The 15,537-nt window shown below is 47.5% G+C and overlaps 7 protein-coding genes across 7 annotated transcripts; 3 read left to right on the top strand and 4 right to left on the bottom strand.

Annotated features, from left to right (window-relative positions):
- Window positions 1-214: 214 nt before the first annotated feature.
- On the bottom strand, window positions 215-1,331 carry EDB91DRAFT_1251204 (uncharacterized protein; the record flags this gene model as incomplete). The annotated part of the gene is made up of 6 exons (XM_041323346.1): window positions 215-301; window positions 354-492; window positions 546-604; window positions 648-731; window positions 784-962; window positions 1,022-1,331. 6 exons carry the CDS (start codon window positions 1,329-1,331, stop codon window positions 215-217), a joined length of 858 nt encoding a protein of 285 aa, XP_041174512.1.
- Window positions 1,332-1,658: 327 nt separating this feature from the next.
- Window positions 1,659-2,334, top strand: EDB91DRAFT_1084283 (uncharacterized protein; the record flags this gene model as incomplete). Its single annotated transcript, XM_041315749.1, has 2 exons — window positions 1,659-1,970; window positions 2,035-2,334. 2 exons carry the CDS (start codon window positions 1,659-1,661, stop codon window positions 2,332-2,334), a joined length of 612 nt encoding a protein of 203 aa, XP_041174511.1.
- On the bottom strand, window positions 2,234-3,642 carry EDB91DRAFT_627085 (uncharacterized protein). Its single transcript, XM_041327934.1, has 2 exons — window positions 3,429-3,642; window positions 2,234-3,371 (listed from the first exon to the last, which is right to left on the bottom strand). The coding sequence occupies exons 1-2, from the start codon at window positions 3,527-3,529 to the stop codon at window positions 2,402-2,404; spliced, it is 1,071 nt and encodes a 356-aa protein (XP_041174510.1). The 5' UTR covers window positions 3,530-3,642; the 3' UTR covers window positions 2,234-2,401.
- A 1,043-nt stretch (window positions 3,643-4,685) lies between these two features.
- EDB91DRAFT_1251201 (uncharacterized protein) lies at window positions 4,686-4,981 on the top strand (the record flags this gene model as incomplete). The annotated part of the gene is made up of 3 exons (XM_041323345.1): window positions 4,686-4,766; window positions 4,825-4,890; window positions 4,949-4,981. 3 exons carry the CDS (start codon window positions 4,686-4,688, stop codon window positions 4,979-4,981), a joined length of 180 nt encoding a protein of 59 aa, XP_041174509.1.
- Window positions 4,982-6,043: 1,062 nt separating this feature from the next.
- Window positions 6,044-6,938, bottom strand: EDB91DRAFT_1238504 (uncharacterized protein; the record flags this gene model as incomplete). The annotated part of the gene is made up of 5 exons (XM_041321730.1): window positions 6,044-6,273; window positions 6,326-6,416; window positions 6,469-6,605; window positions 6,662-6,750; window positions 6,919-6,938. 5 exons carry the CDS (start codon window positions 6,936-6,938, stop codon window positions 6,044-6,046), a joined length of 567 nt encoding a protein of 188 aa, XP_041174508.1.
- Window positions 6,939-9,438: 2,500 nt separating this feature from the next.
- Window positions 9,439-10,641, bottom strand: EDB91DRAFT_626868 (uncharacterized protein). The gene is made up of 7 exons (XM_041327933.1): window positions 10,459-10,641; window positions 10,341-10,406; window positions 10,219-10,284; window positions 10,094-10,162; window positions 9,973-10,041; window positions 9,610-9,678; window positions 9,439-9,559 (listed from the first exon to the last, which is right to left on the bottom strand). The coding sequence occupies exons 1-7, from the start codon at window positions 10,547-10,549 to the stop codon at window positions 9,552-9,554; spliced, it is 438 nt and encodes a 145-aa protein (XP_041174507.1). The 5' UTR covers window positions 10,550-10,641; the 3' UTR covers window positions 9,439-9,551.
- A 2,026-nt stretch (window positions 10,642-12,667) lies between these two features.
- On the top strand, window positions 12,668-12,898 carry EDB91DRAFT_1057180 (uncharacterized protein; the record flags this gene model as incomplete). Its single annotated transcript, XM_041314057.1, has 1 exon — window positions 12,668-12,898. The coding sequence occupies one exon, from the start codon at window positions 12,668-12,670 to the stop codon at window positions 12,896-12,898; it is 231 nt and encodes a 76-aa protein (XP_041174506.1).
- Between the last annotated feature and the right edge of the window lie 2,639 nt (window positions 12,899-15,537).

The raw sequence follows: 15,537 nt of genomic DNA, 5'->3' as shown, positions 1-15,537 counted from the left end.
CGTCAAGCTAGAGGGACAAGCGTCAAGCTAGAGGGACAAGCGTCAAGCTAGAGGGACATGCGGATAAATTCAGACATTATATACGTGTGTAATAAAAAGTAACTCATTGGACTGGATGTTGGCGATGAAGTGGGCAAGTGATGATGAAGCCTGCAACAAAAAAGAATGGGAGGTCTGATGTAAGCAGAATTGTTGCTTCCTGACATGTAAGCTTCTACAATGATGCACTCTCAGAGGCACTCTTGTTGGGGTGGCTTGCTTGCCAGTCGGCATGTGCTTTCTGGGAAGCTTCCACATAGGGCTAAAAGGACATTGTCAATCATTGAAGAAAATTGTCAGCAGCGTTCACTTACGGCTTTATCAGAGGTGCTCATGGCCCTCCACCGCTTGCCAGCTTCGCGAGCAATGTTGACTGCTCCTCCACCTGTGATAGTAGCTCCGGCTGCTTGAATAGCTCTACCATCATCAGATTGACGGAAATTTTGGATGAATCTGTGTGAACTGTTGTGAGTCTTTAAATTATAACAAAAGCAAACAAAAGTGACCTGAAGAAAGCTCCCATGGGGCGTATGTGGTCACCCTCTTGACGGGGTCGGTGAATCTTCTTTTTTCCGTCAGCTTTGCGACGCTGCATTGATTTTCCTGACTATCTGAGGAGAGGCCGTCTTCCAATAGTCATGTAACTTCTCTTCATGCTCCTTCTTCAAGACCTCAACCTCGTCGTGAAAAGGCTGTGAAAAGCGATTTAGCACGACACATCTCAGATACGACAATGTAAATGACCTGTTTCTCTGCGAGAGTGAAGCCCTTCCACGCAGCAGCAGCTTGCTTGGCCACGGCCTGGGTGTCTGTACTAGACTTGATGTTGTCCTTCTGGCTTTGGACGAGCCTCGAGAAGAAAAGCAGATAGGCATTCGGGGGACGAGAAGGAGGCTGGTCAGACTTGGGCACCCTCTTGGGTCCTATAGCGGCATTATTAGCACGCATGTAATTACAAGTACAGCCAAATAGTTCCACTAACCGGGCGGCACAATCTTCTTGGACGTTGCCGTTGACTTCGGTTTGGACTTCGGTTTGGACTTTGGTTTCGTAGTAACTTTCACCTTCTTTGGAGCAGCTTTCTTAGCTGTGCTTTTCTTCATCGTTTTCTTCGCTGCTGCTGCGGTTGACGCGCTTTTTGACGCAGCAGCGGGCAACTGGATACGACGCGAGGTGAAGAACGTACGACGCGTCGCCGCGAATGCGGACGAAGTCAACACCGACGAAGACGAAACATTGGTGCGCAACTCGGGAAGACTGGACACAATGCGACGAGCAAAAATCGACAACATTCTGACAATAATTGGTGAAAAGAAGAGTAACAACCGAGGCTAGGAGAGTAGGTGGTCACATCGACATAACGACTAGTTTGGTCTTGTTATGCAAGAGCTTCATGAACCATTGCGCTTCCAAAATTCCCTTTTTTGGAGTCAATCTATCATGACTACAAACAACCCCCAGCTCTCATTTCGATTCAAAGTCACTTCCAATTGCTCAACTTGAGCTCTTAAAATTTAAGGCTAACCAAATTATTGAATCAATCCAGACCTTACAGCGCACAATCGATGTCGGCGGACAAAACGCCATGCCCGCCTGGCCAGACATCCTCTCCAAATACAATGTCATTCTCTCCCAAACGCACAGCTTCTCCCAATCCCTATCATCGCCTCAGGCGCAGTCCCAACTTATTCAGGCGCAAGTCCGAGCTGCCTCCATCATGTATGAGAAGATCGCTCTGCATCCAAGCAGTCGGAATGACGGATGCTCAGCTCGACAATGACCTCATCCCTCTCTTGCGCAACCAGCAGACGACTGACGTGCTCAATATGGAGACTGCTACTGTCCGTCGTCTAGCGGAGTGTATGGCCACCCGTGGTGCCATCGCCACGAATGGCATTCAGACTACTCATCCTCCTGCCGCGGGTAGTCGGGTAACACACGAGGATGTGCTCCATGAATGCGAGGAGATACGGAGTGCGCACGATCACCGTGTAGAACGTGCTGTTCAGGGCTGTGATGATGCTTAGGGATAAATTCGAGTGGAAGCAGCGCGTCGAAGTGGAGGTGGAAGAGCCCGAAGAGCTCGAATGGGATCCACGTATGGGCCATGGAGACATTCAGATGACGAATGAGAATGAAGTTACAGTGACTCCCGACAATAGGGAACTCGAAGAAGGACAGAGTAGCGATGAGGAAGATATTGTGGAAGGTGAACTCACGGGAAATGATGGCCCAACCCCAGTTGCTACCCCGGCCGCAGTAGATGTTGAGATGACTTCAGCTGATGATTCATAATGCTGTACTCATCTGGTATGTATGAAATCTATGCGTTCACTTCATGCGTAAAGCTAAGACTATCATTCTAGTAACACGGCGCGTCCTTCAACGACTCAACGCATCTCGGGAGGACATCTCTTGCCCAGCAGAGCTTTTGATGCATTCCATTATCCGCCTCCCCTTTCTCCTTATCTCTTCCAACTTCTGCCAGTACAACTAAAGCCAAAAACAGCGTATACCACATCCTCTTTGTCCTCTGCCTCGGGAAAATGATCAACGTTCCACCCTCTCCTTCTAGATACCCTTCTTCCAACGCCTTGCTCGGTCCTGGTGGCATAAAAAATGCTTCCAACATTGGGTCTCCCCACACCACCCGATCAAACGTCGGCATCACATACGCAATGTCCACTGTAGCTTCCTCGTTCGGTCCACAAGGCTGCGAGACCTGGACATATATATCATCCGCCGAACCTGTCGACCAGACCAATGTAGGCACTTCCGCGTCTTCAAATAAAAACGACCCGATGGCGCGGGACAGGTACTTTCGTATGTCCTCTACCAAAGTCCCTTGTATCTCTCCAGTGCTTTCAAGCTCGCACAGCAGCCCATCCAGGAGCAGCATGAAGGTATCCTGCCAGCTGTAGCACACATCTTCGTCCGGCTGGGTTCCTGGGACACCGAACCAATCGTTTTGGATTGAGTGCAGGGAATGAAGGACGGTTCCTAACTTAAGATCAAGGAGAGCGTCTTGACGCGGAGTGAGTGCTCCGCTCGATCGCAACGATGAGAGAGACTGGGCATTATGTGATGGAAGGCGGAGGAAGAGATAATGGAACGGATAGCATGCGAGGGAATCGTCGAAGCCTCTGAGTTCTGGTACAGGCAAACTGGTGTTATCGGAGATGTTTAAAAGGAGATCGCGGATGGTGCCAAGGGGGAGTGGTTGCATCACCAAGTCTGATTTAGAGTCAAAAGTCTTTGGAATAGCAGCGAGAAGGTATGATACATTGCGAAGCACGATATCGATCGCGTAGAACTTGATAGACGATGTGTAACTGGAGAAATATCGCGTGTAGCAAAAATCATTCACGGGTAAGTAATCGATATCATACCTAAATCCCTCATTGCAAATCTCGTTAAACTGTTCAATCACAGTATCGTCGCCCTCGTATTGAGCGACAATAGCCTGCGCCTGCTGTTGAGTGACGTGCATGGAAACCACGGCTTTAAGACGTAGGAAGGAACGACTGTCTTCTATTCGGTCTGCCTATAATAAGTAAGCTCTTTGGCAAATTGGCATATCATATACCCCTAGGCAGACCAGATACAAAGTAGTAGTCTCGCAGCTCTGCATGTAACAACAAGTTTCAAACCATCATCTATCAATTATTGTACTATGTGATACTTATCCTTGAGTTGCATTGGCCAGCACTACGTGTCTAGTTCCAAGTCTTTATTGTTACATGTACCACAACTACCCTCGATGTGCCACTCCTAGCTAATGGCTTTGTGTCTCGTCCATAACAGAAGGAACCGCTGTCTTTCTTCCATTGGGTCTTCCTATGGAAATCGGACAGCACTACACTGTGTCTTAAGTATCTGCAAGCAGTTTTTGGTGCTGCAGATATTTGTACCTGACGCGGCTGAATTGACTTCGATCCTGGGCATGCAACCACTCAATAAACTACAATTTCCGTCCCAGAAGTCCATCGGTTCGGTGCAGCCGTAGCGTTCAAGACCTTCTACAAGCAGATCATCTAATGCGATGTTCGGTCCTGACTTGCCGATGAAATAAAGGACACAGTCAGCGGAATATAGTTACCGACTACTACGCCCCACCAGGCCATGTCGCCAATTGACATCCATGAACGAACTCGACTACAGTCCCTAGACGCAAGCTCCCGGTGACAAATTGGTACACATAGTATTCGATCGAGGCCGTGGTCTATAGCCTTGGCGTGACGCTACGATTCGATTGCATTCGGAACGTTTTTTTTTCTAGATGCTCTGTTATGTATGCACGAGTATGCGTTATCTCATAGAATCAAAACCAAAGTACACGGACCGCGATAAGTATATAGGCATTAGGGATCGGCCCTGCCACGGATCTTGTGGCCCTATACAGTATTCGTTATGCATTGACAACCAACGAGCGCCTTTTGACGAATGCCGAGTTGGAACCATTCGTCTCAATTCCGTTAGCACTGTCATATGTTTGGAAATTCCTTTGCATCGCCATGTAAGAAGTCCAAGATTGATTTCTTTTATGCCCTGTTAGGAGCTTTTCTGTGGAATATAAAAGCTGAGCATTGTCACAGTCAGATAGCACTATTGAACAACCTTCTCTAGTCTAAGACCAACTCACTATCATGTTTGCCCGCTTCTCTACTGCCTTCTGTGTTCTCCTTGGTTTGACGTCCCTTGTGGACATCAACGCTGGGATAGTACCAGTAAGCCTTGTTCCCCATCAAAGCTCGTGGTATTGACCTCACTATACAATGTGTACAGGGCAACTATGCGGAGCTAGTCACAAGAGATCTCGACCTTGACAAGCGTGCTGGTGTCGTGGGAGTGGTAAGCCTTGCTCCGCATCAAATCTCGTGGCATTGACCTCACCATACAACGTGCACAGATCAACAATGCAGAGCCGGACCCAGACGATTAGTAACATGATAACCGTTGACGTTACTAAGATGAATTGGCAAGCCTTGAAGCAAGAAAGAGTAGTCACAACGTTGAGCGCATAGTGACGGTACTTTAGCTAGGCCTACTTCTTTTATATCTCTACCAAATGCGACAGAGGGACATACTGTTTAAACTTTAGACGACAACAAAAAAAGAGCCAGAGACCACAAAACATAACAGGTCATAACTCGGGAAGTGCCGATTTACCAGTGCCATTGGGTTTTGGTCTCTCTAAGCTCTCTGCAATATGTCTATCATATCAGCGCAGCTTGCACACACAAACCACAGATGCTATCAAAGTCTACGAGTCGAATGACAGATACGCCGGGGAACTTGTTGTGTCATTGCACCTGTAGGACGTCACTAGTATTTTAAGAAACCTTGCAAGCATTGATAAGGTAACTTATAAGTACACCCACGAGAACGAGCCCGGGTCTCCAGAATTCATAGACTACTGTGAAGTACTTCGCAGGATCAGGTTACGGTGGAGCGGTGCAGACCCAGACCCTGCCTGCCTCTGGCGAGGCCTGGCAATGGTGATCATTGATGAGCTACTCTACGCCCTACGCAAACCATGGCAAACACCTGCCTCTCCACCTCCTCGCCGGGGGGCATAATATAGAAGGAACGGGTGAAATACAAGTTTCCATGCTGTGACAGCGGACTGGTAATAGTAGAAGCTGAGCGACGGTCTAGTAGTCTGTTCTGCGCAGAATGTGGAGCGCGCTGCACCACGGTACGGCCTCCAGCCCACCATGAACACAGGTATCCTGTGTCAATGTGTACGTTTTCCAGATCTTCTTGATTTCATGGTAACGCAGGCAGAGGATTCGGAATGGACTTCTATAGCGACAAAGGACAAGCGCGGTCAACTTTTGACAAACGGCTTTATGTGATATTCAGCGGGAGTTGTAATTGCAGTATGCACTGACACTGCAAGATTCTTAAGGGCAATTATGTGGTTTACATCCGTCATATCGTGATCCATGTTTAAAGTTAAACCCGTCATCGGGAGCGACTCGGAAGTATATCAATAATGCAATTAAGGAGGGGAAAGCAGGTCGACGGTATCCTCCAAGCGGACCATCTCGGATGTAGGGACAATAACGCGGTGCTCATCTACCCAATCCAAGATCTTCTCGAAGTTTCTGCATTGATGGGGAACGTTGAAGTTGGGCAAAGGATCAAGGGATCCCTCCACCCAATCGTAAGTGAGCATTGCCACGTCACCACGACACATTATGTTCTGCCTGAGCATTTCGATGCAGTGATCTGAGGTACAACATAAGCAGGACTTGGGCCGAGAAGGAAACAATATACCTACCGAGATGAGTGCGGAATCCTTCGGGGGAGTCGTGGATAGCAAAATCAGAGGATCTGTAATGGTCACCCCAGCTGACTCTGCGAAGCATGTTCTAATGATGAGAGTGAGAAAAGATAGTCCAGCTCCCCTGTATTACAACCCACTATGCAATGGAGCATGTGAATGCCTTCAATCGTTACCATATAACCTCCGCCATATTCGTCTGGATATCTTGCCATGGCGGGAGAAGGTTTCTTCCCTATTCTGAGCAGTTGTTCAGCCGTCATGCGAACTGAGCGCGCTGGACAACATTGCCGATTAATGATTGCATACGACGTGAGAGAAACATGATACAACCATCGACAGCTATTTCCTCCCAAACGGCGTCGATTTCTGGGGACGGACTGCCACGATATATGGAAGGAGCGTCCAGGGTTCCGTTGAATCTGATAATGCCGATGGATTCAATAGCCTCGTTGGCTGGAGCTGCGAAGGGTAAATAAGCTCCTGTGCATTGACGCTATCTGTCCACCCACAGTACAGAACTACGTCGTCTATCGAAGGCGCCCGTGCCCATAGCGTGAAAAACAGCATCGTTATGGACATCAGCACACCGTGGCTTAGCCATGACCATAAGTGATGATAGCGGGATCTTGGAGAAGGTCTGGTTGCTGTACCACTATCAAGGAGTTTCGTACTGTCATCGTCGACTCCATCGACAGGAGAGTACTGAGAGTAATATTCCTGGCGCATAACTCGCGAATGATTTGGATCTGAAGTCAGTGTGTCTGTTGTGAATCAGACAGTCAGTAAGAAGCCCTCGCAAAAAATAGCACTACCTTGTCTTCGTACTATTGCCCGAGATTCGGCAAGGCTTGAGATGGCACACAATATGTTGGATTGTTACAACAAGAGGAAAATTCCTACCACCTATGTATATCGAATCGCCCAGGTGCTTGCTCAGCCCAGCTCTCGGATGCCACGTTTCAGAAGGTCAGAGATATAAGTTATCAATATGTCGGTCCCCTTACCCGAAGTTAGTCGATGCCTCTTTGAAATGCGATCCTTATATAGAAGTTGATTTTGTATGTATCTACAGGCATACCCGGGCCCTGAATTGGACAGCAAGGCAATCACCTGTAGGTCTTGTTTAGGGTCAAGTAAATACACGTGACATGGACGAGCACAATATTGCCTTTTAGAAGTCCATAGCTTCGGAGTATGATGCTGCCTCGATTTGGCCTCGGTGCTGGCTAGCGTGACCATCTGCCGTCCACAAATGGTCTGTTTGCGTTTGAGGGTACTTGTGTCGGAATGATGCATGATACTTCGAGATGGAAATTAGGTACGAGCCATTGATTGGAACACCAACACCCATAGTGACGAAGTTCAAGACGTGGTTTGGACGTGGCAGTTTCCAAGTCATGCCATGTCATGCCACCTGTAAGGGTTTTGAATTGTAACCAGCTGCGATTGGTTAGGCGGTTGGTTCCGACTGGTTCGGAATCTCTTGAATTGTATAGTGCATACCAGTTACGGCGCACGATGTCACATCGACTCCTCAATATGAGTAAGTGTACTGCAGCAATGGCATCAGATCATTAGACTAGTTTCATTAGAGTGTCTTTGCCAAGTATGATATGAACTTATGAAGGCCCTTGGCTAATTAGATTGCGCGCACGGAAGCAAAATTTCCTTTCCCGTCTGATAAATTCTTAGCAAAAATACTCTATTCACACAAGTTGTATACCACTCACGTGCGGACGTCGGTTCACTTGTTTAGTTTGGGAGCAACTAGGTACTGCACATGAGAGGTTCGTCATCAACGCGGCTTTCACCGAGTCAAGAGGTTGATAGCTGACTCGGACATCACCTTGTGGTTCTGGAAGTAGTGCCCCTGACGCTCTTGTCGTGGAGAAAAGCGTCTTACCGATGTCGCCGCTGTGCGTCAGAGCTCGTAAAATGCGCCGTGATAGAGCGGCAACGTTACCGAGGTGGAAACAAGTCGTGGCCAATGACGAGAAGCACTGAAGAAACACACAAAACAAAACAGAAGCACGTTCTGGATTGCGAGACGACGACGGTAAGGTACAAGCTAAGGGAAAGAGGTGTCGACGATCCAATGAACCATATGTGTAGGCGGACGTAAGCCACCAGGCTTACACGAGGCCCTGATTTAGGCCTTATCCGGCCAGTGGACGCACGGTATGCGTAGCATTCCTGACTAGGACCGTGCGGCTTCCTGCGCCCTCTCCAACATGTAATCCAGCATGGTTCCAGCAAAGCGGAAAGCTTGCTGTCACTGAATTGATGTCGCGAGGGGAAGAAGTGCCACATCTACATCATCCAGGGGAATATCACCATCCGAAAGCATTGAAGTTGCGGATGCATAAACAGAGTGACTTGAGATGCTTCAGAGCGTTCCCTGAACGCAACTTCTTCCTTGATCTCCTTGCTCGACGTAGTGCCTTCGAGCAGTCGTTTATAGAAGTATTGCAATAAGGGCTCGGGGAGGCGGAAATTGATGTCGGTCGATTGCTCCAGAACTCGCTTAACATATGAAGTGACTAGCCCAAGTGATGATATGTCCCCAATGTTCTAGTTAGTCTTTATCAGCCCCTGGAGTCTTAGGACAGTGCTTTTCGGACTGGTCATGATTGGTTAGTTCTTCAGCATCCAGTATCACTAAAGGTCCCAGGGGCTTAGGCTCGTGACCAGCCTAGCGTATACTACCACGGACAAGTCGAGTGTTACATCAAGCTCTTAACATCTCAAAGACATAGTAGTCTAGACTTGCCACTCAAAGCATGTTAGTGTTTCGCGTGTAGGACACACATCAAGAGGTCTATTGCAACCAACCGATGCAAAATCATCTCTACCTTTATCAGATCCAAGTAGAATCAGATTTTTGTTGTCGTTCGAGCGTCACGCGGCTGCGTGATGTCGATTTGGCAGGGACTAGGCTATGTTCTTTCACTGTCATATGAGCAGACAACTGGGATGTGAAATTCACGCCAAGCATAACAACAGCATTCAGCAAACTAAAAGAACGTAACGAGACTGAAACACCATCACTGTGATGACACCGCCTTCATCCTAGGCTGAGAAGCATTAAGTCATATATCAGGATGATAGTAGACTCAAACACTAGAGAGAGAGAGAGAGAAGAGAGAGAGAGAGAGAGAGAGAGAGAGAGAGAGAATAGCACCTCTTCCGGAGACATGATTACTCCTGGCGCATCCCAATTTCACAATGCTGCATAACATTAGTCTCGCTGATTCGAGTGACAGTGCATAAAAACTTACAGCGCTCGCTAGGTGGTTTATAGTCGTATGCGAACAGGTCACTGTCTTGTTCTCCGCGAGTGTCCAATGCTGCGTGACATATCAGTCTCGCTGCTTCAAGTGACAGTGCATGAAAACTTACAGCGCTCGCTAGGTGGTTTATAATCGTATGCAAACAGGTCACTGTCTTGTTCTGCGCGAGTGTCCAACGCTGCGTGACATATCAGTCTCGCTGCTTCGAGTGACAGTGCATGAAAACTTACAGCGCTCGTTAGGTGGTTTATAGTCGTATGCGAACAGGTCGCTGTCTTGTTCTCCGCGAGTGTCCAATGCTGCGTGACATATCAGTCTCACTGCTTCAAGTGACAGTGCATGAAAACTTACAGCGCTCGTTAGGTGGTTTATAGTCGTATGCGAACAGGTCACTGTCTTGTTCTCCGCGAGTGTCCAACGCTGCGTGACATATCAGTCTCGCTGCTTCGAGTGACAGTGCATGACAACTTACAGCGCTCGCTAGGTGGTTTATAGTCGTATGCGAACAGGTCGCTGTCTTGTTCTCCGCGAGTGTTCAACGCTGCGTAGCATATGTATCAGTCTCGCTGATTCGAGTGACAGTACATAAGAACTTACAGCGCTTCTGATCATATGCGTCGTATTTGAACAGGTCGCTGTCTTGTTCTCCGCGCGTGTCCAACGCTGCATGGCATATGTATCAGTCTCGCTGATTTAAGTGACAGTGCATAAGAACTTACAGCGCTTCTGATCATATGCGTCGTATTTGAACAGGTCGCTGTCTTGTTCTCCGCGCGTGTCTAAAGCTGCGTGGCACATTAGTCTCGCTGATTCGAGTGACGGTGCACAAGTACTCACAAGCACGTCCCGCCTCAACGTTGGGTGCAGGATAAGCTGCAGCAAGAGCAACAAAGGACACGAGTGTGCTGAAAACAAGGGAGAGCTGCATGGTTCAAGTTGTAATCGAGAGGAATGTCTACCGTGTCGATGTTCGACAGACCTCATCAGGGTAGGGATTATATACCTTCTTGCGCCTCAGATCACTTGATCTTGCCAACTCAGGTCAGGATATCCGGAGCTATGAAATCGCGGCTCCGTGTTGAACTTGACTGGTCGGCACAAGATTCAATTTCCTACTCTTGTGCTGTAACAATTGCGTATTGGAGCGAAGAGAAGGACAGTTCGCTTACTTGGCGCCCCAAAATTTGTTCCATGTCGCATAATTTCTATGCTTGTTATTCGGATACTGTATGATCTTGAAGTCCAGGTCTCTCGCACTGATTCAAAAAGGCTGCTTGAAGCTAGGCCAATGATGCGGAAGCAAGGAACGCACCGACAACAACTAAGTTTTCCACTGACTGCGAGGGTGCTGGGATATCTAGACGCGTACCCAGATAATTCGCTATGAGCCCATGGAAGCATGATGCGGCACCGGTGGCAGCACTTCGGTTAGCACAAAGTTCAATTTCCGTCTCTCGTTGTAACAATTGCGTATGTGGAGTGAAGAAGGACCCCTGCGCCACCATACTGGCATATCATAGCTCGCTTGTAAAGCGTCCCGAAGAAGTTCCATACTTATTGCACAATTTCGGATGGGATGCAACTAGTACTGAATTGAACTTGTTATTCGGACGATAGTATCGGTAGGTTCAGAGCTCTCTCGCTGTAACAATGCAAAAAGCTGCTTGAAGAAAGGTCGTTATGGGTCACCCCACCCTGGGGGAATAATGCATTACCATTGTAATTACAAGATAAGGTATTGCATTAACAATTGTAATGGCTAATGAATTAATTTTTAATCTTAGTAAGAGGGGGTTAGAGGGGGTTAGAGGTTAGATTGTTAGATGTTAGAGGTTTGTTAGAGGTTAGATGCTAGATGTTAGAGGTTAGAGGGTTAGTGGTTAGTGGTTAGTGGTCAGTGGTTAGGTGGTTAGTGGTTAGTTAGGGTTAGCTAGGATTATATTCTGCCTGGTGCCTCGGAGGTTAGATGTTATGTAATGTTATGTAAGAGGTTGCTGATAGTTACAATGGTTAATGCAATACATTTGTCTTGTAACTATCATGCATTTAATGCATTATAACTACAGGATAGCCTCTATGGGTAAGTAGCGGGCTAATGGTACAGAAGCAGGGGACGCACCGAAAGTAATTCAGTTTGCCACTGAACGCGATGGCGCTGGGAATACTGCAGCTGTAGCGCAGTACTCATGCGATTGGTGGAGATGCTGAACACATAACCAAAAATGTGTGTTTACGAACGCAAACCTGAACTAAACCAAAAGCAAGTACTTTGAGAGAGGAACTTCGACCAAGTCGGCTTTTTAGACGGGCCATGATGCATAATACGGTCCGCTATCCCGCATCTGAAATGCTCCGAATTTGGAAGGTTTTGAAGCGCCATAGATATCCTAGGCCTGTGATTCATCGGTAATGCCACGCCAGTACTTCGAACAGGCCTGTATACGTCTTTTCGATAGCTCCATCCCGCATGATGGCTTCTAGACCCAGAGTGAATAGCTTGTTTGTCCCCAACTGTCCCCGCACCCTCGACATGGTCAAAGACTTCTAGGGAAACACACGGGTACGGGAAACACCGCGGTTCTATGCTGACGGGTACGGGTACGGCGTAGGGTAGTCATACCCTTGAGCACACCGCGACCCTTTACCGCGGGTTGGCGGTGTTTGGACGGGTATGACCTACCAAATTGGGAACTTTGACAGCCTCTGAACGCCGTGCTATGATTCTCCATAGCGCCTTTCTCTGAGAGCTCGAGGATCACAACTAAATGCTACACTTTGCTACAGAGAAGCTCGACATCAGTTTCAGTGCTCGACTTGTGAAATGGATCACTGAAAGCAATCGCCCTGTTAATATAATCAATGACCGTGAACTCCGCGAGCTTCTTTGTGCAGGTCGTCCGAACATTGAACTTCCATCATCTGATGTATTCTCCCGCAATATCAAAGTAGCATTCGAGAAGTGTAGTGAACGCATCGGAAAGCTTCTCCATGTAAGCTTTTTGCTGATATCAGAAACTTAGCTAACACAACAGACGCTTTGCTACGGATGCTTGGTTCAGCGACATCAACTGCGGTTGAACGTGTCTTCTCACAGGCTTGGCAGCTCCTTCACTTCACTCGCAACCGACTTGCACCATCAACAATTCGTGCCTTTCTCTGCCTTGGAGCCTGGGGCAGAAGTGATCTTCTGGCGATGGAGGACCTTCTAGCCTCTGTAAGGAGTCAGAAACGGAAGCAAAACGAAGTCGAGGCTGAGGAGGATGACAAAGAAAAATAGTAATATTCATTTTATTGTTGTTAATACACTCTTCTTGTTAATGTACCCGCGGTGTTCTCCAAAACCCGCAATACTTACGAGTCGGTGTGTACCCGTACCCGTACCCGTAACGGGTACGGTGTTGAGTTTCCGACCCGCGGTGTTACCCGTGCGGAACCCTAATTAGATTTCTCGCAGTACTTCGCCGTTGATACGTCAACGAAGACGAGAAATTATTTGGTGATGCAGAAAGGTTGCGTATAGAACCTCGTCACGAGTCGCTTGTTATTCCCTGGCCTTGGTTGACTCGGAGCCATCATCCATGGTACACTTATTTGCACATCAATGCTCTTTTCATGCTATGAATGGGTACGCCTTCAGCTTGCCTGCGTGACGACATTTCTATTTACTGTGAGTGGGCAAACAGTGTCAAACGGTACAGCAATTTATGCATCGCAGCTCCAGCAAATGTTGCTGTCGAGCCCATGGTTGCAAGGTTTAACGGAACCCTTTGGCTCACACTTGTGTAAACTGGCTTCACAAAGCCTCTTGGTTGGAGCATTATGGGTCCACAGATCCTGGGTTCCAGGACACCTTCCGTACGCATCTTCTTAAATGTTTTGTCTGACTTGAGGCACTCTTGCTTATGATATACCGTTACATTGCAGATCACTGCATCGAAATGATTAGGCAGAATATCATATGCAATGCCAACGTGACGGTGATTACATGGTACTGGGTGGAGGGACACAAGATTCCCCACCCTAACTTTAACACCCGTCATCAATGCAGGAACTTCGAGAAAATCTCGGATTGGGCTATCGAGCACCCTATGCATATTGATGGATCGGATATTATTCGCTTCAAAGATACAATTGACCTCCCCTCTCCCTTCCGTCGTGATGCACAAGGAATATCGCTCCGCTTGCCTGCCTGCTCACTGCACGTATTCAGAAATACCTTGGGGAGGAGGGTGGGTCATTGGGGCCTTGGAAGAGTTATCATTGTTTATAAATCAAGTGGGATGCAAATTCGACCGAGTATTTTTGGAGGACAAGAATGATGCATTGCAGAAATTTAAATCATATCATTGAGCTGTCAAACTCACCCCTGAATCATCTGGTGTCGCTGAATGTTGCTGATTAGTAATAACTAGTGCACGCCCTTCTAGGGGAGGGACTGGTAAAACTGCAGTGGGTGAAAGGCATGTAAGGATAGTATATCCTTTACGCACTGACCATGTCTTCCAACGAAGACGCTCTAAGTCGTCTACGTGACTCGATACATCCATTTTCTTTTTTTCAATCCTACCTTGTGCTCTGATTCCACGATTCCCTTGCCTTGACCGCTCCATTTTACCTACACCACATGCTCTTAATGTTCATTATGGTCTAGTATTAGTAAGCCATTCGAAACCGTATATATACAGCTCATGTACACTCATATCGATAGCAGAATCGCATACGGTGATTTTCCCGCTCATAGCACGTCCAAACCTCTCAAAGAAAAGTCTACTTCTCTAACGATCTTCCTTGTCTAAGATGTACTTCGTATCTACGTTGTCTCGTTCGCAATTCCCTCTCGAACTCATCCTCAGCCTTACAGGCATAAACTTTAAAAGTGCCACCAATTAATGATTAATCTAAACTCTTCTTTCTCAAGTGGGCAGGGCCAGTAGCTTCAAGTCCAGAGACAGCGAGCAACCTGCAAGGATGCTGGAAAAGGGCCGAGAGATACGGACTCCAGAACCCCAACTTACTATAGTCAGACAGACTCTCGGGCAGACGCTTGGGCAGGTCTAGACAACCAATTTCACTGGCATTAAGACAAGCGACTATGCATCAAGCAACAACGTAGTACTGTGCTCAGTGCTTGTCAATGTGCAATGATCCCGTTAGCCTCGTAAACTTAGGCTTGTAAATATTACTGCGAGTAAGCGGAGATGATGAATACTACCTAGGTACCCAGCCGCAGGCAGGCTGCAGCTGGAGACGTTACAGAATCCAATCGATGACTTCATAGTGATTGGTACTCACTGCACCTCATACTTTTATCACGATTGATCATGATGGCATAAAGTTGACGTCAAGATTTCATTATATCATTGAACATTCTGGGTGGTTACCGGTCGCGTCGTGCAACATATGATTAATTGCTGAGCGCTGATCTCGGAGTTTCTGAACTTCTGCTTCCCCTTTCTCCATGTATATAATATTCCTCCAACCAACTTCCGCCAAGTTCCAACACAAGAACAGCATCTCGGGAAAACGATCAATGTTCTATCTTCTCCATCCAAATGCCCTTCTTCCGGCAAGTTGTCATACACAATTCGGACACGCTTCTGTCATGAATATCTGGATGGTCCTTCATCATCACTGATAACACGAATCCATCCTTGGCGATAAGTTATTCACCACCCAGGCAAGTTGAGTAGTTGAACTGAATGCACTCGCCACTGAATGTACTGCATTCTAGATCATCCAACGGATTCTTGGGTTCATGGTCACATCTTCAATATCTACTATACAGGCGATCTTGTATCAGTATCGTCTCCCAGGAGACAACTAGATTCGTAGCCAGTCTGGACTACGACTTTGAGATGTTAAGGGTTAACGCCCACTCAACTTGTCCATAGCGCCAGGCTAGTCCACGAGGCTAGT

The sequence above is a fragment of the Suillus paluster genome (assembly GCF_016628075.1).
Source record: "Suillus paluster strain FC165 chromosome Unknown EDB91scaffold_51, whole genome shotgun sequence".
Taxonomy (NCBI): Eukaryota; Fungi; Basidiomycota; class Agaricomycetes; order Boletales; family Suillaceae; genus Suillus; species Suillus paluster.
This window is presented reverse-complemented; position numbering and strand designations above follow the sequence as displayed.

Excerpts from the sequence above, each read along its gene's own strand:
- EDB91DRAFT_627085 (XM_041327934.1), bottom strand. The coding sequence starts at position 3,529 with ATGCACGTCACTCAACAGCAGGCGCAGGCTATTGTCGCTCAATACGAG. Across the intron at positions 3,372-3,428 it reads ATTTGCAATGAGGGATTTAG|TTACACATCGTCTATCAAGT; the intron begins GTATGATATCGA and ends ATATTTCTCCAG.
- EDB91DRAFT_626868 (XM_041327933.1), bottom strand. The coding sequence starts at position 10,549 with ATGCAGCTCTCCCTTGTTTTCAGCACACTCGTGTCCTTTGTTGCTCTT. Across the intron at positions 10,407-10,458 it reads CGTTGAGGCGGGACGTGCTT|CTTTAGACACGCGCGGAGAA; the intron begins GTGAGTACTTGT and ends TGTGCCACGCAG. Across the intron at positions 9,679-9,972 it reads TAAACCACCTAACGAGCGCT|CATTGGACACTCGCGGAGAA; the intron begins GTAAGTTTTCAT and ends TATGTCACGCAG.